This window comes from Prinia subflava, chromosome 5 (genome assembly GCF_021018805.1).
Source record: "Prinia subflava isolate CZ2003 ecotype Zambia chromosome 5, Cam_Psub_1.2, whole genome shotgun sequence".
NCBI lineage: Eukaryota > Metazoa > Chordata > Aves > Passeriformes > Cisticolidae > Prinia > Prinia subflava.
Window position 1 is genome coordinate 31,435,648 of NC_086251.1, and position 19,553 is coordinate 31,455,200.

Sequence of the window (19,553 nt, forward strand, 5' to 3'; positions counted from 1 at the left end):
TGACTGTGTGCAATGTACTGTCTAGTTTAAAAGTAAGTAAATGGTGAAATCTTCAAAATAATATTCATATGCATCAGCCAAAGTGATGTACTGAAAGAAATTTTCACCACCAAAAATGTGATCTTGACATTTAAATAGTCATTTTTTTCTACAGACAGACCTGCAAAGCAGACCTTTTGGGGGGATATTTGTATTGGGGTTTTGTTTGTTTGTTTTTGTCTTTCATAAACAGGTAGTCAGTTGGCAACCCAGTTAGGGATTTGGAGCGTTATGCTCTGATGGCTCCTGAGAGGTTTCTCATAAGTAGTATGCACACAAATTTTTTTTTTTTTTTTTTTTGACAGATACTACTCTGTTTTATACCCTCTGGAAAGAAAAATATCTGATGCAAAATCCCGAGACCTGGTTATCTATATCTGGGCCCATGCAATAGTGGCCAGCATTCCAGTATTTGCTGTGACCAATGTGTCTGATATTTATGCCATGTCCACTTGCTCTGAATCTTGGAGTTACTCCCTTGGCCACCTGATATATGTCATCATCTATAATATCACCACTGTGATTGTACCGGTGGCTGTGGTATTTCTCTTTATGATTCTTATTCGCAGAGCACTGAGTGCCAGCCAGAAGAAAAAAGTTATCATAGCTGCATTAAGGACCCCTCAGAATACAGTTTCTATCCCATATGCCTCCCAGCGCGAAGCTGAGCTCCATGTCATGCTGCTTTCCATGGTGATGATATTTATCTTCTGCAGTGTCCCCTATGTGACTTTGGTGATTTACCGCACCATACTCAATATTTCAGATATTTCGGTCTTCTTGCTCCTCACTGCTATTTGGTTGCCCAAGGTCTCTTTGCTGGCCAACCCTTTGTTATTTTTAACTGTTAACAAATCAGTACGGAAGTGCTTGGTGGGGACAATAGTACAGCTGCACCAAAGGTTTAGCAGGAGAAACGTTGTCAGCTCGGGTGGTGTTGCAGACGATAATCTGGAGCCCAGTGTCCATTCAGGAAGCCAGCTTCTGGAGATGTTTCATATAGGGCAACAACAAATCTTCAAGCCGACGGAGGATGAGGAGAATGAGACCAAATCCATTGGCTCTGGTGACTTTCAACGGAAAGAAATTCCTACCACCAGTTTAGAGCTAGGACAGACTTCGGTTCACAGGTTAATACCACAGATGACTGCAGACTCTGCAGCTCAGGTGGTGCCAGCTGTGCCCACAGAAGCTGATACAGTAAATGACAAGTATTCCATGCAGTTTGGTTTTGGACCCTTTGAGCTGCCTCCACAGTGGCTCTCCGAAAACCGAAACAATAAGAAGCGACTCCTGCCTCCTTTGGGGAATACCCCTGAAGAGCTAATCCAGACAAAACAGCCTAAGTGTAAAGCAGAAAGAAAAGTCAGCAGAAACAATAAAGTCAGCATCTTTCCCAAGGTGGATTCTTAGAAAGAGCAAGAGCTTTAAGTGACTGAGGAAGGTCACTTTCTATTACATGTTTGATCCCATGGATCTTTATTATGTTGAAATTTGTTACAGCCTGATTTTTTTTTTGCCAAATATAACCGAAACAAACAAACAAAAAAGAAAAACATATACACAAGTGTTCCTTATTAATATGAAATGCTTAATGAAAATAATATATCAAATAAACATGGAAATTTGTAGTTTGAGCTCTGAAATCCTTACGATGATACCTTGTTACTAACTTTCAAAAGTACATATAAATTTGGGAACTCTTTTTATGGCTGAAATATCTCCATAATATTTCAGTTTTCTGGGAAATGTTATGTTGTATTAAAATGGACTGATCATCAAAGTAACATAACAGGAAAGGCCATAGAGAGCAGAAGACAGCATGCAGCATGGTAAGTCCTTCCCTCCCACAAATAGACACAGCAAGATTCTGCACATTTCATTAATGAAGAGGGATGGACTATTAAGTGCATTTGTTTTCTGTTACGTGCATTTATTTGATAAGTGTTAAAACTTGCTGGGTTTTTTTGCACAAATTAGTTACCAAGTATCTGTCAAACATCTAAAGTATTTTAAAACCTAAACCCACTGTTTTTTGGCTTAAAACATCCACAAAACCAAGAATACCCAAATAATCATGTGTGTTAAACCTGAAAGAGACCTCGTTTTTATAAAGATCCCACAAATAGTATTGTAGTTTTAAGTAAAAGCTGGATTGGAGACCATGCAGGACAAATCCTGACTCCAATAAACAAATATGTGTATGCTAAGAATCCTGTGATAAAGGGCATATACAAATGTCCCTAAAGTGTAATGTATGTATGAAGTAAGTAAATAAGGGCTATGCCTTGAAATACTTAGCTGCTGGTGCACTCTGCTGTTGTCTTATGGGAAAGCTAGCAAATGAAAGAAATGGCTGTGACATGCTAGTGGTCTCTCTCTGAGTGTGACAGTCTCAGTTTCTGGGACTGTTCTGTGAGAGTGTCTCTCACTCTTACACAGAGAAAGACTAACACAGAAGGATTCTGAGTGTTTTAGTGACAACTGAAGTGCTGGGTGAAGAAGCTGGCAACAGACTTCAAAAGGCAAAGGCTTATTAATGCTGTTGCTCAGTATTGCCAGAGGTAGAGAAGTTTTCCTTCTGTCTTCACAGATACAGATACCAACTCTCCTTCTCCACTTGTCTCGCAGAGCAGACCACCCAATGTATGAACACAAGGATTTCAGATCTGGTGCCTAATTCCTGAGTGAGTCAGTCATGCCAGCCCTGGTATCAGCTCAGCAGCCTTTCTGTGAGAGTTCAGGCATTGTGCTGCAGCCTGGCTCTGTGCATAATCACAGGCATATTGTCTCATTTACACTGAATGTGAACTTTCAACTGTGTCTGTCTCTGTCTGTTACATGACTTAAAACTACTGCAGCCGTGGCATTTTAGTTCTTGTTCAGTTTCAGGCAGTCTTTCATCTGCACTCACTGTTGTCTCTGTGGGTAGTTTCTTAAAAGCACAATCTCTTAACACCCGTTTGCTCCTTGTGGTTTTCCTGTACTTCAGCCCTTTGCTGCATGCTGAACCTTTATCTGTGATTACTGCCTGGTTATGGAAGTAGTTTTCTTTAAAGCATACTTTAAAGGGGAGAAGGTGAAGAATCTTGACAAGTTCACAGTAATTTACTAAATCCAACCAGCTAATCTTATAAGTGAGAAAAAAAATCTGCTAAAGCAGAATGTACCTCTTCTTCCTTTGACATGTCTGGAGGAAGTCACCAGCTTCTGATGGCTCCAAGGTTGTGGATTTCTACAAGTCATTAAAAGCAAATGTTTTAATAAAAGTGTATTTAAAGAAAAGTGTATAAATAGTGTGTAAAATATGTAAAATTTCTCCATTTCCTCTTTGGTTTCAGTGCATTTCATTTCTTGCTAGTTCAAGAGCTTCTCAGCTTGGGAGTGAGGAACAGTCTTCAAGGGGTCCAGGTGGGTGGTGGGAGCCTGAGCTGCTCTTCTTAGATGCAGAGATGAGAAGACAGACACAGCTTTCCTGAAATCAGACAGAAGAAAGATTCCAGAAAAAATGGGCCCTTTTGTGGCAGAGATGGAGAAGTACTACAGCATGTATTTTTTCAAGTGCCAATAAAAAGTAATTTAATGGAGTGCTTGTTTTTCTAAAATTACTGAAAGAACAGATACCATTAAGAAAATCTTGAAAACCTAAAAATCAAAGTAGGAGTTATAGTTTCCTTATGAATTTTGGCTAAGTTTAACATTCATGTCCTGCTTACATATAGGTACTGCTCAAAATCTCTGTGATTACTGAATGTGGATAAATGTTTACTCAGATCGGAACTCCTTTGAAGAAAGCAAACTTGGTTTTGTCCTTTTCAACTCTCATGTTGAATGAAACATCAGTGATAAATATAAAGAGTTAAATTGCACATAATCTTGTGTTATATCTGGAAAGCAAAGGGTTTGTAATTGGTTTTTACTGTTGAGACAAAAATACCTCTTTCTTTCAAAAAGAATACATGTAAACACTTGATTTTTTTTTTACCTGATTATATCCAAAGACATTGAAATCCTTCAGCAAGAAATTAACTATAGTGGTTTTCGATACATCAAGAATCACTTGAGAATGTTTTTAGTCCATCTATCAGCAATTTATCCATGAGGAAAAAATTAACAAAAGCACACCTTTTTATAGAAAAAACCCCAACCTGTGTAAAATCCAACCTGTTTAATCTGTGTAAAATTCACAAACCAGCTTCTATGCTACAATTGCCATCAGAAAACAGTAAATCAGGAAACTCTATGCAAGATGGAATTTTGACTTGTTTTATTTTTAACTCCATTGAAGACAGTAGTAGCTTTGAGTCATTACTGCTGTCTCTTGGATTGTTGTTCAAATTATTCACTTGGAAAAAATGTTTTCTAGTGTCCAACATGGAAAAAAAAGTCCTGTTGTAACATCACATTAAAGTTACATAGAAGTGAGTTATGGGGTTTCTTTTGTGGTTAGTTAGTTAATTAGTTTTTTCTTTTGTTTGTTTGTTGTTGTGTGGTTGTGTGGTTGGTTTTTTTTTGTTTTTGTTTTTGGTTTTTTTTTTCTTCTTCTTTTGATTGTCTGTGATTGTTTTTAACCACCACATGTGTTGGTAAGATAAATGTTTCTTTCTAAATTATTGAAGAACAAAAGTGAAATACAAAGCAAAGCCATGGGAATTTAAGAAGAAAAAGCCTGGGGTAATTTGGCCAGTGCAAATGGATTTAAAGGCTAAATCTTACTACTAGAGAATAAACTTGAAGGTAGGAAAGTTAGAACCCATTATTCTAGCACTTAATGGAGGAAAAAAGAGCTGACATTAAACGAAGGAGAAAATAGTTTTAAAAGGATGAAAAGACTACAAGGTCAATGTCAATTTATTGTTCTGAGATATCCTTAAGAAATACTCTTAAATTCAAATAAACATCATGTTATTAAAAAATCCCCAAACCTGAATGAAATGAAAAACCGAAACTGTCCTTCAGTACTAAATAACTCTATGTTGGTGGAATACTTAAAAAAATGTATTTTTCTTTTCTCTGTAAGAAGAAAGTGGACTATTTTTTAAAGGAAGCATAAGAAATACCAAAGGAGATCCAGTTCCTGAATATACATTTGTTAATGCAAACCAGGGTTTCTCCAGCAGCAGCTCAGCATCCCGAGGTTCCCTATGGCTAAGCATAGTGCACTGGGATGGTGATTTACTCCAGAAACTCCTCTGTGCACACTACTTGACTAAGCAGTATTATAACTTCTTGGCCTCCATTTCTGTAAAATGAAACCCTCTACATTTTGCCTGGATTGCTTCCTAAGTCACAGAAGAAAGTCCTGAGACGCAGCATCAAATTTTTTGGGTTGCCTTGCACTTATTTGGTAGCAAGCTCCCAACACGCTGCACCCCGCAGCACTGAGAGATTCCAGCACAACCCCGTCCATCCTGAGCTCCTGCTTCCCACACCCTGCTCTTGTCCTGCAGCAGAAGGGGTGGCAACACAGAGGGCAGTTCTGTCAACACCGCAGCTTTTCCAATGCAAGTCAAAGGATCAATACCTGGCTTTGATAAACAATGGAAGTTTTACCATGGACTCTGGACTTAGCATTTTCGTTTGGCTTGTCTCCCTCAGCTAACAGGTTACTGTGGTCTGTTACTTTACTATTGTTGATGGAGCACACTGCAGAACTCTCTACTCATCCTTGCCAAGGGTTTCTGTGAAAATCTGAATATGGCTCAAAATTCATGGCTCTTTGCCCTTGACTTGGCACATACCAGGCAAAAGATACTAACAATCACTTGTCCTTTGCAAGAAAAGAGTCTGTTTATTGCCCTAACCTTTAGAGGAATTAATATAGTGAATATTAGCTGTGCTTGTCCTAACTTGAGTACTGGAACTGGTACAGTCTGCTTTAGAAATATTGCCTATGGTAAATAAAAGGTACTTCAGGTGACTATACAGAAAGATATAAAAAATAATCCAAGGTAAATAACTAATGAGCATTCTAAAATTCTTGGGTTTTTTTCTCCAACATGTATGAGACAATGAAATAAAAGAGTTTTGGTTACCTACTTGTGTATTTAAAGGCTTTTCAGAAGGGGAGTATGAAAAGAAGCAGTATTAATTGGGAACAAGTTCCCTGTATGTGCCCTGCTGTTTGTATTTCTTTTTGATTGGATCAGGAAGAAAAGGATAAATAAATTCTGTTACTATGACGACTGTGTTCTGAGTATCAAGATAGCTTGACTAAATGTAATTTCATCTTGTTATAACCTATCATTTAGGATGAAAAGCACATCTTGGAGTGCTTTTCTTGCTGTCCACTTCCGAGACACAAAGAGTTTTTTCAGTTCCAACCTTTTTTAAAAATTCTCATATTTCAAAGAACTGTTTAGTTTATCTTGGAACAAAACTGACCTGTTCCTGGAAAGGCAAAAAAAAAGAAAGCACACCCTTGATTCTGCTTTTCTTGTTCAAGCTTCAGTATAAGTACACCTGCCACCTATAGCAGTATTTGAGATTATGTAATATTTAATGTTATTTACAAAGTTAAGTCCTTATTGGAGACGTAGACTCTTATAACCTGATTTACAGGATTTGAGATGAACTCTACAAACCTCTTCATCTCTGAGTCTTATAGCAGATACACAGCTTATACTAGGACATATAGCAGATGACAAGATCAACAGTGGTTTGAGATATCCCTGCTAAGCCATTATTACTCAATCTCAGGTGTGATGGCCTCATTGGAAATAATATTGGGGCAGTTACACCTAGCTGCTTGCCTTACCTCATTATGCATAGCTAATGTAATTCCTAGTACAGAAACCCCACATTTTAGTTCAGGCAGATTGGAACGATATTGTCCATTCTACTGCTTTCTCACTGTCATTGCTGGCCTTAGATACTCAACTTGCACATCTAAGCATTCATTCTTCTATTTTTTTCTTCAAATCGTCGACTGAGCTGTCTGGAAAGTACTACAGGATTCAAACACCACAGTGGTATTGTATTAGCAATCACTGGACGTGTTAAAATTTTAACGTACCAGAGTTCAGCTTGCTGAGGGAGGAGGCAACACCACACAGGGTTCACCAGTGCATTTTCTCGGTTTGTCTTCAGTTCTTAACTGTGAACCACATTGCATTGTTGCTACACTAAATACCAGGAAAAATTGTTCTCTTAGTGGCACATGTGACCGTAAACCGCCACATACTGTAAGCAGCAATAAAAGCTCTACTGCAGACCGCAACACTAGCTAAGATTTATTTGGCACAAAAGGTTGTCAATCAAAATCTGAATTTGAACGGGATGCACTTTGTTTCTTCAGAAGAAACTGTTTCTTGTGAATTTGTACTGCCAGTGTAAACCTGACACACACACGTTGTGTGTCAAAACCTGATTTTGATACTGCTTCCTGTCAAAGAAAGCAGTAGGAGCCCGGAATTGTCTCCGTCGTTTTTTTTAAGTTAATCGGTCTATGGGAAGAAGTCCTTACATTTTGTTTAAATTCAGGGAAGGTAAAAAGGGGTGGGATTAGGAAGGCGCTCCCTTTAATTCCTTATTAACAGTGACTATTCACGTGAAAAGTGACCACAGTAATTTTAACGGGCTCATTTAGAAGTGATTTAACTGTCCTTGTGTGGGAGCATGCCAAGGCTGCGCGGAGGACACCAACAACGCACAGCACGGGCACTGCGCCGGGGGGGCAGCACGGCAGCTTCACTCTCCTGTTGCTCAGACGGGTGCGGCACGGGGGGACTCGGAGAAAGAGGCGCCCTGCAGGCAGCGCTCCTCTCTACCAGGACAGAGAGGGCAGAGCAGCAGCGGGGCACAGGGAGAGCTCGGTCACGGCCGGACCCCTGGGAACGGAGCAGGAACGGAGCAGGAACGGAACAGGAACGGCCTCGCTACCAACGGGACAGCCCGCAGCTCTCGCGAGACCTCGCCGGCTTGGTCGTCACGGCAACGGCGGCGGCGCCCGCTGCTGCTGCCCTCCGGCGGTAAGGACGGGGCTCCCGCCGGCCTGCCTGCCTCCCTGCCTGCCTCCCTGCCTGCCTCCCTGCCTCCCTGCCTTCCTCCCTGCCTGCCTCCCTGCCTCCCTGCCTTCCTCCCTGCCTGCCTCCCTGCCTCCCTGCCTTCCTCCCTGCCTGCCTCCCTGCCTTCCTCCCTGCCTGCCTCCCTGCCTTCCTCCCTGCCTGCCTCCCTGCCTCCCTGCCTCCCTGCCTGCCTCCCTGCTTTGCTGCCTTCCTCCCTGCTTTCCTCCCTGCCTTCCTCCCTGCCTTCCTCCCTGCCTTCCTTTCTCCCCGGTTTCCTCCCTGTTTTCCTGCCTGCCTTCCTCCCTGTTCTTCTGCCTCCCTGCCTCCCTCCCTGCTTTCCTCCCTGCTTTCTTCCCTCCCTGCCTCCCTGCTTTCTTCTCTTCCTGCCTCCCTGCCTCCCTGACACTGAAATAAAGATTTGTATTCACTTGAGCCTTCTGAGAATTGTCAGCATGTGTCATAATGCACTGAGATGTCTAATTCCTGGGAATTCACAGGGGTTTTTTTCCGAGAAACATGCATGTCTGTGGTTTAAACTCAAAATTGAACAGAGGTTGGGAGTGGGAATGTTTAGATTTAGGAACTTCCCATTTGAACATAAGTAGCATTTCACTGTTTTAGTTGTGTACAAGATGTGTCTAAAATGCCTCATTCTTTTGTTGGTGCTAACTTTGTCAGTCCAATGATTTAAAAGAAGAAAAAAAAGAAAAAGAAGAGCAATGGTAATTCCCTTGTTGTTAGATTACTTGTAAGATGTATGTTATTTGAAGTGTCTTTGACAGTAAGCACATTTGAACACTTTGGTTGGCTGGATAATATAAATAGATATTTGTATGTATATTAAAAAGCACATACTTGAGTGGCAAGCCGTTCTAAACTGGAAAAACCTTGCAAGATAGAGTTGCTAGAAAGCATTTGAAACTTACATGATCTATACCTGAAATACTGCAGAGCTTGTAGTGCTTTATTATGAAACTGTTCATTTGAAATATTGTTCCTGCTGTTTTTTTCCCAATTTTAGGTAACAGTGGATATTTCAAGTGGGAGCTTGGATGAAACTTCAAGGCCTGCATCTAGCTGAAGACCTAATTGTAGATCTTTAAATACATCTATGGAGTTACTAACACCAGAACCATGTTTGCAAAAGGTAATTTTTCTCTCCTTCAGCAGGTTAAAACCTCCATGCCTAATTCTTTGTAGTAGAATGCTAAAGAAGTAATTTTTGGCTTTTTTAGTTTTAGATGTACTCTAGCCTGGCAACCCCAAATCTGACAGTCTGGGGAACGATGAGCTTGAGAATCAATGTGAAATCTAAGAGAGCTCTTACTTAGTATCAGTATCAGGCCTGGAAATGGTTCTTTTATTTAAGAAATACACTGAAGTATTGCATAGAATTATTACTGCCCTTTGTGATAGCATGTGAGTATTGTGGTTATCTTCTTCACCCAAAACATTCCTGTTTTCATGGTGGCAATAATTTGCATTTCATAGGTTAATTCACCTGTCACTTTGGCTGATGGTTATCAGAGGGGCAGTCTAGAAGATTGCTGTCCAGCAGAAAACAAAGGTGATGACAGAGGTAAATCTGATGTCCAGGAAGTAAGAACAGACCAGCAAACGGTGGAGAGTACGGGCATCTCTCTTCAGCAGTGTCTCTGGAATCCTGACGAGTTGTCAGGTGGGAATCACTAAAACCCTCTTGTGTTGTGACTAGACCAAATATCAAGTTTTTATAGTTCGGGTAAAATTCTACTGGAGGAGGGAATAGAGATTGCAAATAGGCAAAATTCTGGAAAAGAAGATGTCGAAATCTATACCTTCACTTCTCTTCACTATTTGGAATCCACCTTTGAAAGAAATGTGTTATTACAATCAGTACAGTACAGTAAATTTCTTGTGGCATCATAAGCTGTGATCTGGCTTAAAATAAAAAACCTATCTGTGTGTGTTCCATGGAATCATGTTTGAACGTGTTTTCATTATGATGTTTTTATCAAACTTCTCAGAGTAATCACCATCACTTGTTAGAAACATTGTACCCTAATAGTGGTCCACCTGTCCAAAAACCTGGAATTTAGGATTACAAGTTACAGTATTTACAACTGAATAATGTTAATATACTTTAAATATAAGTATGCATTGCATAACTTTGATTGAAATGCAGAAGTGTTTCATGGCATTCTTCTCTCACTCCATAAATGGTAATTGATTAATGTTCTTGGGTATCTGACTGTTTACAAGTAGAGATGCAAAGGCCAGTAAGGGAAGCAGATGTTTGGATACTGTCTTGAAATTTAGTTAAGATTTCATGACAGAACTGGGGTCAAAAGAAATCTCTTGATTCCTGCTCCTGTTTTTAACATGAGTTCTGGTGTACTAGTACATACCGTTTTTTAAACTAATCCACTGCAAGGGCTCTGTGGTGATCCCTAATTGACAAAAATGTATCTGGTTTGTTGTGAAAGGCTTTTCCTTGTGTTTTTCAGGATGTAGCTCAAATTCAGATTCTGAAGATGAAAGCACTGAAACACAGATGTTGAAATTCTGTGAACCTTCCCCAGGACAACCAAGTAATGCAGAATCAGATGTTACTTTACAAACTTTGAAATCCAGTGAACCTGCCCCAGGAAATCCAGGTAATGCAAAACCAGATAGTACCTTTCAGGTGTATAAAATGAGCAGTGCAATAAAACCTTTTCCTTTTCTTATTAATGCTTCTAAGAGAGTTTGTAATGGTTGTGCATTTGTGTGTATATTATATAGTTATAAAAGAATACTGCAAATTGAGCATGTAATTGAATTTTGCTATTCAAGAGGTATTGGATGAATTCTTTATTTAGAGATTGCTTTACAAATGGATATTAATTTTCTTTAATGGTATAATAGAATTTGAGCTTTCCATAGATTCAATCAGTCTAATAAGACAGAATTCAGTGGTTATCCTATCCAGGGCAGAAATGCTGGTCACCAAACATCATATTAATATCTACAGAACAGAAATTGGATACAGCTCAACCTAAAGCTTCACTCAGTAGTTAAGATTTATATCTATCTGCTGAGTTTAGCCCAGTTGAGATAAGTACTTCTTTTTTTTTTTACCATCTGTTGTTGGGTCCATCTGTGCCCTGTAGGCCACTTAGATTTTTGTAACTCTCCTCTTGTTGCATCCCTCATCTTTTTATGGCATAAAGTAGACCAGTGCATCACAGTAAATGCTTAGATCAATGGCTACGTGAAGCATTTGACCTGAACAGATCAGAAAATGAAATAAGAGTGTTGCAGGACTCCAAAACTTTTAAGTCTGTGGGATTAGGGACAGTGCAACAAGTGTTTTCTGTACTCTTAATATGGAAGCCATAAACGAGGACAGAGCACGAGGATGCTATAGGAAGGGGAAAAACTAGAAGTTATAATCTGCATATTTAGGGGAAAAAGGAGACAATGTAGAAATCTACTTTATTAAGTAATGGTAGTTTCCATCATGTTTCACACTTTTACATTTTTATAACAACCTTTTTCTAGAACCAGTATCAGAATCTGGTTTGGCTAGGACATAAGACTGAAACTTCTCTAAAGGCAGAGATATTACAGAGTCTCTCTTAACCCCAGAATTATTAATTTCAACATGTATTCTACAAGTCGGGTGAAAAAATTATTTTATATTTTTAAACTCTGTGATTTTTGCTGATACTGTGGAGATGTTGTCACTCTTCCATTATAAATTTGAATCAAATATCTTGCCCAAAATAGGTGACTTTTCCTCTCCCACACCTCCATATCCAACTGCTACAGCTCAGAGTTTGATTCAGCACTCTGTTGCAAAGACTTCTGTATTTTTCCCTGCTACAAACAGGTTTAGAAATGAACATATGTTTGAGAATGTTGTACTTTTATCTATGGGTATTGCCAAATTACTTTAACTGTTTTTTAGTGTTTGTTTTTTGACATGATTCAAGCTAACATTAATTTAAAATATATTCTCCAGCAGACTCTTCTGACTTGGAATGTTCTGAAGACACAGATATAGATGCTCAGATTCAAGCAGCTGTAAAGAAAATGAATAAACTTGATGCAATACTTGAAAAACAGCATTTTAAGGAAAAAGCAGTTAAAAAGCAAGGCAAAGAAATGAGGGCAATGCTCTGGGAGAAACTTCAGGTCAGAAGTGTTCTGCTTATTTTGTGACTGATGTATCTTAGAGTACTGTCTTACAGAATTACCGTATTTCACAGAAGCTTTATTACTAAATAACTCACAGTTGTGTAATTAAAATTAAGAAATGGATCTTAAAAAGTAAGATTGGATTGTTTTTAATACATATTGGCTGGGCAGGCTTTGAAAGAAGGACATGGTCCTTAAAAATTGATAAGACAAATTGCCAGATATACAGATGTCTGGGTTTATTAGCATAGTATTATGCTTGAGATCACCACTTGCAGAGAGGGTGAGGTGTGTCAAGAGGTAATGGCTGTGAACCCAGGCTGAGAAGCATTTATTCTGCTCGAGTGGGATCCTTCTTAGGCCCAGCTATTTCAGTACTGTCTGTTGTTGAAGAAATTAGAGATGCTGCCTGAAGAAGGTATAAGAATGCTACAGCACAAATTCCTTTACCCTATCCCTCTCCTGGCCTCTGGCAGTTAAATGCCTCAAAACAAATTAGTATATCCTCTGTTTTACATTAATAGAAATGTGAATTGCTAAAAAACATGATTTGTTTGACTGCATTTCATACTAGCATTGGATTTGGAACTACATAGACATTATGGAACTTTGTCTAGTGAAGTGGGTCTCCACATAAAGACAATATGTAACAGGCTTTAAAGTTTCACCATACTTTTGTCATAACTTCAAGAGATATTCAGATAGCCTCAAGAGGAAAATAAAGTGAGAAGAGTAATTTTTAATAGGGTCTGAAGTTCATTAGATTTGATAAGCAGACAATGTATTTCACTTTAAAGAATTTACTTTAAATACATGGATATATCTATACATACAGAGTTTATTTCTTTTGAATAGTCTATCAGAACCACAGGAAGCCACGAGGAGGTAAAAAACACAAACCAGTTTTTAGATTTGTTCTCATCATGGCATGGTACAGCTGGTAAGTAAAGAGAAACTGAATTGTGGTACAGCCTATCTTTTTTCTTTTTGGGGAGAGAATAAGTATTTGAGGTCAGAATGGTTATTGCTGAGCAAAAATCTCAGTTTGAATGTTGGAAGTACATGGATAATACTGGTAGCAGTGTGTAGTTAAAATATTTCAACAAAACCTACTATTTATTTGCAGTGTAACCTGCTTTTATTTCTGTGCTAAAGTTCGGGTTACTAAGGGAAGAAAACAATTTGATACGGGTGATATTTAGACACTCGCCAGTAGATGTCAGGATATAGTAAAATAACATTAGACAAGCAAGACTCTATGACTACTAACTCCTTTATTTCAAAAGTAACTCCCGTAGAGACCCTGTCCATCATGTGGTTTCTGGGGTACTGCACTGACAAAACTGCATAGTTTAGATTTATAGTTTTCCTCCAGCTTGATCTTTATGTTTTCTGTATCATACCAGTGCCTTACTTTTCAGGTCTTATTTATTTCAGATTTTATTTAATTGAACTAATGTCTTGAGGGCTGCCCTGGTTGATACTGAAATGGAATAAATTTCATATGTTGTCTTTCAGAACTTGAATTTGATAGAGTTTTATTAAGTAAATTATAGATGAGAGCTATTATAGCTTGTAATGTGTGAAACTGTGAAATCAAGCACAAGTTCAGGTACAAAATCATTAATAACTTAAGTGTTCCAAGCCTTTCAGGCACAACAAAACCTTCTGACACACTCACAGTGGAAATGTAAATCAGGAGTTGATTAAACAGCCTTAAATTCCTTACCCTGTGCTCTGTTTAACAAAATCATTTCGTCAGTTGAGTCCATTGCACGTCATTATTACTGGTTATTGTATGTTTTTTCATTGTGAAAAACACATATAATTCATATGGTTCTTTGCAATATGAGTCCTTTTCTGTAAGTGCTAAGTGTATAGACTGCAACTTACTGTTCTAACATGTTTCCAGTTGACACATATGAATACTCCAATTGATTTTTTTTTCTTTGACTAACAGAAACAACTAGGATGCTTGAACACTGTTTTTCTAGACTATGCCCTTGACCTAAGCTGCTTGCATGTCTAATAATTCATGCACAGGCAGACACCAGCTGTGAAAACCTGAATGCTTTATTCTCATTGAGAGTTTTAGATGACTTGCCACATGGTGTCTGCAGAGGCATTTGAACTTTAGGGCCTTGGGCTGCATCTTTGAACATGTGATGAATTGTCTTCTGTGGGCAGTAGTTGTTAAAAACAAGAACACAGCCATAAGAAACAGCTTACATATGACTCACACTTTACACTTTTCCCCTTCTTTATTTCTTGAGAAATACAGTGCCTATGTCATTAATCCAAGTGAATTTCTTTACTTTCCAAGTGTGAGGTCTATGGTAGATCCTTAAATACATTTCAGTTGAATTTTATTGCAAAAAATTCCTTACAGGTCCTTCCCATGCTAAAGAAGATGAACTATGTACTTCAGTATTTCACACACACATGAGTCCTGGAGATTATGATTGCCATAAAACCCAAGAAAACCAGGGTAAGCTTTATTAATGGGAGAGTTTGTATTTTTAGAAATGGCAAAACAATATGTACAATGGGTGGGTAATGAAGACTCAGCCTTTGTGGCAAGGCCAGTGAAATGGGAAAAAGCAAGGTTACTTACTGGAACAGTGGCAGTTCTTTAACATTTTGCAAATGAAAGAAGAGAACAGCCTTGTGACTTATCTAAAGCCTTTACTCAACATGATAAGAAAATTTTTACTTTTGGGTTTATAAAACCATTTTTCTTTAATTTCAAAAGAAGAGGTGTGTAACTGATATATTGTAAAATGTATCATTGATTCTGCATGGCAGTTCTTTAAAAACATGTTTGCTATTACTTTAAGGTATTGGAATAGGCTTATATTCCAGAAGTCATCCAGAAATGACAAGTGGTGCTGAATCTAACTGCAACTGTTCTGTATTTTATTTGTTTTCAGTGGAAATTGTTTGGATTTGGGTCAAACATAAATCTTGAGACAACTTATTTTATATTTTGCTGTGCTGATTATTGTAAAGTCTGCACTGCTTTTATAAAATAAGTACTTTCTGGCAAAACTCAAACACCTCTAATTCTTTTGGAGACCATGTGTTGTCATGCACTATATAGACATTTCAAATGCTCTTTCTTAGTAGTGTAGTGTGTCCAACATACCAAAATAAATGGAATTGTGCTTGTATGCCTCCGTTCTTTCCCTATTTGAAATTCAAATTTGTGTGGTTAGTAACTTTTCACATGTGTTGTGACATAAGAATAATAGCTTCAACTGCCATTGCTATCAGCTGCAATTGTTTACTTCTTTGTCAACTCCCATGCTATGTAAACAGAAGGAATCAATCTTCCTGGTGACTGGCTAGGATGACAAACACATAAATGCATTCCTCAAGGCTGAAGCATTGATGGCAGCAATACCTCTGCAGTTGGTAGAATGTGACTGCATGTTTTGATTTTTAACATGGAACTCAGCTCCTTTATAATTTTATTGCTTGTCTTAGTTCCCCAGTATGTGACCTTAACTTTGTGGGCTGGAGCTTTTAATTTTTCTGTCTTTCTACCATATGTTTTCATTCCTCCCTTAAAATAAAGCTCGACCCTTAGCTTCCTTCTTGAAAATTTCTGAGTTGTGCAGGAGTGTCCTTGAATATCAATGGCAGGTTTCATTACCAGTATTCAGTACTGACTTCTGGAGCTTCCAGTACAGGCATGGTTGGGAGTTGCTATCATTTGCACTGTTTTGGGATGTTCTGCCCGTTCCTACTTTGAGAATGCATGAAGCAGAGATCGCTTATAGCCTGTGAGCAATGTATAGCTTTAAATGACTTTTACTGTTTCTGCTGGAGGCTTTTGATGTGGTGTCTGAATAGGTAAGAATTACTAAGAATAAGAATTCTGTGTCACAGCTGTCATGAAGGTAGACCCTGAGCAAGAGGAGCTTGTGAAGAAGAATGTATACACTAATTCTATGCTATTACTTCATCAGTCGCATCAAGATTTGTACCAATTCTTTGAAATATGTGCCAAATCTACCAAAATGCATTTGCAAAATTTGTTTAGCTGCAATCTCTTTTCGTTACCCATAGCAGTCTTCAGTGTATTCTTTGTCTCAGTGATCCATGTCTGTCCCTTCTTTACTTCAATGTTCTGAGATGTTCTGTATGATAGCTTCCTCTCAGAAATGCTGCTCTACAGTCAAATGAAAGATATAGCTTAAAAGTAATGTGTATTTTGTGTATTATGTTGGTGTTTGGTGTGTTTTGCTCATTTCAGAATGCAACTTGTCATATTTTTATTGATTGTTAAATTCCTCTATGATCCATTTCCTTGACATTTGATGTTGCCCAGTAATGGTAAAGAAAGCTCAGGATGCTTTCAGAGAACAGTTATGCATTTGAACTGTGAGGAGTTTCTTGGTCAGATCCAGCACCACAGTTCTTTAAGGTTTGTGTGCAAAGGATGCGTGGAATTTATTTCATATCTGTGTGAGTATGCTTTCATTCTATTCACTCTGAAAAAGAGTTATTTCCGTGTAGGCTGTCTTCTACTATCTAACATGTCAAATTCATTTTTTTAGGGAAACAACCCACCTATTTTTCAAATTTCTGCTTTCCAGAAAAGCAAAAAGTACCCTGCCTGCTTTTGAAGTAGTTCTTGAGATTTAGAAGTTGATTGTATTTGTTTAGTCTTTTTATTTAATGTGACAAATATTTGCTGTTATAAAGGAATTTTTATTTTAAGCATGGTGAAAGTCTCTGAAAAATAGAACCATGCCCTTTTTTTGTGGATAGAAACCTATTGTTATTAGAATATCATGTGTCTGTTTAATAGATTTACAGCTCTATGATGAGTTTTATTTTTTAACAAAATTTGTTTTATAAGCTGTGTTATAATAATATCAACTATATCATCTGTTTTTCAGCTGTTTTATTTAGAAAAATGTACTTGATATGTCTCCAGATAATTCTGTGGTTTTCAAAAAAATTATTGTCTGGTTTTCTAATGATGAGAAAACTGCACTGATGATAGGGTTTGAAGGAATGCTGTGGCTTTTAAGGCCACCATGTTTAACATTTTTGAGGTCAGAAATCCAAAAGTATTTTAGCCTTTGTAACATTGAGTGATCTCATATAATAAAAAGCTTAAAATGAAATTTGGTTTTTGCAATAGTATATTTTAAATATAACAATATTATTTACATACTTAATGAAAACATAATACAAAAAGTTTGTCCATTGACTCTGTATGTTTGCTAAAGATTTGAATGGAATTGATGTTATAACAGTTCTTGTTGAATCAGAATAGGAATGATTATAATGTAGCAACTTTTCTTCCTCAAACATCAGATTGTCCAAGTGAATTAGAAACAGAAAAATCAGCAGAAAAAATGCAGAACAAAAATAAAACCAGCCAGCATTTCATTAAAAAGAATATTGAGGTAAGCATTAAAGCATGAAATCAGTAACATTTTAAAAAATATTAGCTAGAAATTAGTCTATAAGTACTTTTGAAGACAGTTTTCTTTCAAAATCAGGAACTTTTGAAGCTAATTAGGCATAAATGAAAAAATTACCTTTCTGTTAAAACTGGTATTTATGGCAGGGTACTGTATTAGGCAGTTCTCCACTTGGATTGAGAACTTATATTGGTTAGGATAGTACTTCTTCTAAGCATTTGATAAAGAGTACTGGAAACGGAATTGATGTGTTTGTGCCTGGACATAGCTTTTTTTAAGAGCAATATCCTAAGACTTTTTAAAAATTTATTTACTGTTTAGTTAAAGGACGATGTCCTGATACATAAATAAGGGATAGATATACAGATTGTTCCTGTGTAGCCTGGATGGGACCACTCTTTGTCAGAAAATATATCTCTAGATTTGCCTGCTTTTTTTTCCTGTGAGAACCTAGTAGGTGTCACGATCTTTCATCCAATGAGAAATATTTGCCTCCTTGCTATGTCAGAGACTAAGATGAGATCATAAATTTATTATATGTAGGCTGCTGCATTTTTCTGTCAGTGTGATAACTTGTATTATGGAAATAAACAAGATTTGACTGTTAATTTCTAGAGTTTAAAAACTTTGTTTTGAAAGTATTTGCGTTAGCAGAGTTCTAAAGTATCAGGTTTTTTCTTTTTGTAAATATTTCAGCTAGCAAAGGACTCAGGAAACCAATTTGTTATGCTTGAGGGAGAAAGGAAAAGACTAACTGAACTATTGAAAGATACAGAAGATGGAACTGAATTGCAGGATCTTGAGGTATGACAAATTTAATCTGTACTGTTCTGTTGTATTTGGCTTATTTTTACAGTAAATCTAAATTTGATCTTAGTCCTACCATGAAGTACCCTATTGAGATATGTGAGAAAAAAATGGAGAAATCCTTTTGAATTTGTCTCCAAAAAATGAATTCTCATTGGTTTCTTTGTTAATTTTACTAAAAGCAAAACCTGGAAAAGGAAGTTAGACACAGGAGGAAGAAACCTTAGATCTGCACTTGGAGAAAATGACCTTTTTTTTCTCTATAAAATGTGATGTTGTGGAGTATCAGTCTGAGTGGTTAGTGCTGTAGTCTCAGGGAGAAAGGCTAGCAACTACTTGCAAAAAACTCCCAACAACAGTTTCTTGATAAGTGATTAATGGACTTCAAGATGCAGCACTTGGGGAAATAACACATTTATGAAGCTTGCATGTCCATTTAGAAAGATAATGTAACATCATTCTGTTGCTTCCAACTCAGTCTGTCATAAAGTATATAAAGTCTGCTTAAGCATTAGACATCTGTGCTTTAGCATAATATTGTTAAACAGTGTACAGTCTGCATACTTCAGTGAATAACAGGGGTTGAAGTGAGTAAAAATAATCTTCATGGAGAGTAACAAAGAGTATTTGATTGTCCCATCAATCACTAAGAGATGGTCTTCAGTTTGATAAATGTCATAATTTAAAGATCTGAAGATGTTTTAAACAACCTTCTGTTAGTAAACATCGATTTCTGACGTAGGGAATTGTGGCTTTTTCTTTTTATAATTTATTTTACTGATTGCAAAAGTATTCTCTCAAAATGTGTAGTTACTAGGTTTTCTTTCTCTTTAAGCTAGCGTCTCTCATAGAATTTAGAGGCATTTATGTAGAGTAGCTAATGCAAATTCCAACTAACAACGTGTACTTTTTTTGCATGAATTCTCAAGGCATCAAGGCAATTAATTTTGTATTTGGCATATGTCACTGTCATGTATCTATAGACATTTTACTGCTAATGTTAGCTATGAAGTAGATCATCTCACAGGACGTGTGTTGTTGTATGTTCTTGATACCACAGATAAGAATGGTGGTTTGTGGGTTACTCTATTCTGTACTA

At 37.5% G+C, this 19,553-nt stretch overlaps 2 protein-coding genes across 6 annotated transcripts in view; both read left to right on the forward strand.

The window, feature by feature from the left end:
* Window positions 1-3,802, forward strand: part of GPR176 (G protein-coupled receptor 176) — a 34,642-nt gene extending 30,840 nt beyond the window's left edge. The window contains exon 3 of the mRNA XM_063398793.1: window positions 345-3,802. Coding sequence (XP_063254863.1) covers window positions 345-1,452 — 1,108 coding nt within the window. The 3' untranslated portion in view covers window positions 1,453-3,802. The remainder of the gene's footprint in view (window positions 1-344) is intronic.
* Window positions 3,803-7,872: 4,070 nt separating this feature from the next.
* Window positions 7,873-19,553, forward strand: part of FSIP1 (fibrous sheath interacting protein 1) — a 70,344-nt gene continuing 58,663 nt past the window's right edge. For 3 of the 5 annotated variants that reach the window (XM_063398797.1, XM_063398798.1, XM_063398794.1), the window contains exons 1-9: window positions 7,873-8,009; window positions 9,067-9,192; window positions 9,537-9,723; window positions 10,532-10,681; window positions 12,031-12,203; window positions 13,062-13,146; window positions 14,596-14,694; window positions 17,538-17,629; window positions 18,344-18,451. In XM_063398797.1, the coding sequence (XP_063254867.1) occupies window positions 9,157-9,192; window positions 9,537-9,723; window positions 10,532-10,681; window positions 12,031-12,203; window positions 13,062-13,146; window positions 14,596-14,694; window positions 17,538-17,629; window positions 18,344-18,451 (930 nt within the window). In that variant the 5' untranslated portion in view covers window positions 7,873-8,009; window positions 9,067-9,156. Of the gene's footprint in view, window positions 8,010-8,475; window positions 8,768-9,066; window positions 9,193-9,536; window positions 9,724-10,531; window positions 10,682-12,030; window positions 12,204-13,061; window positions 13,147-14,595; window positions 14,695-17,537; window positions 17,630-18,343; window positions 18,452-19,553 lie in introns of those variants that run through there. The other 2 variants (XM_063398796.1, XM_063398795.1) reach the window with 2 other exon arrangements.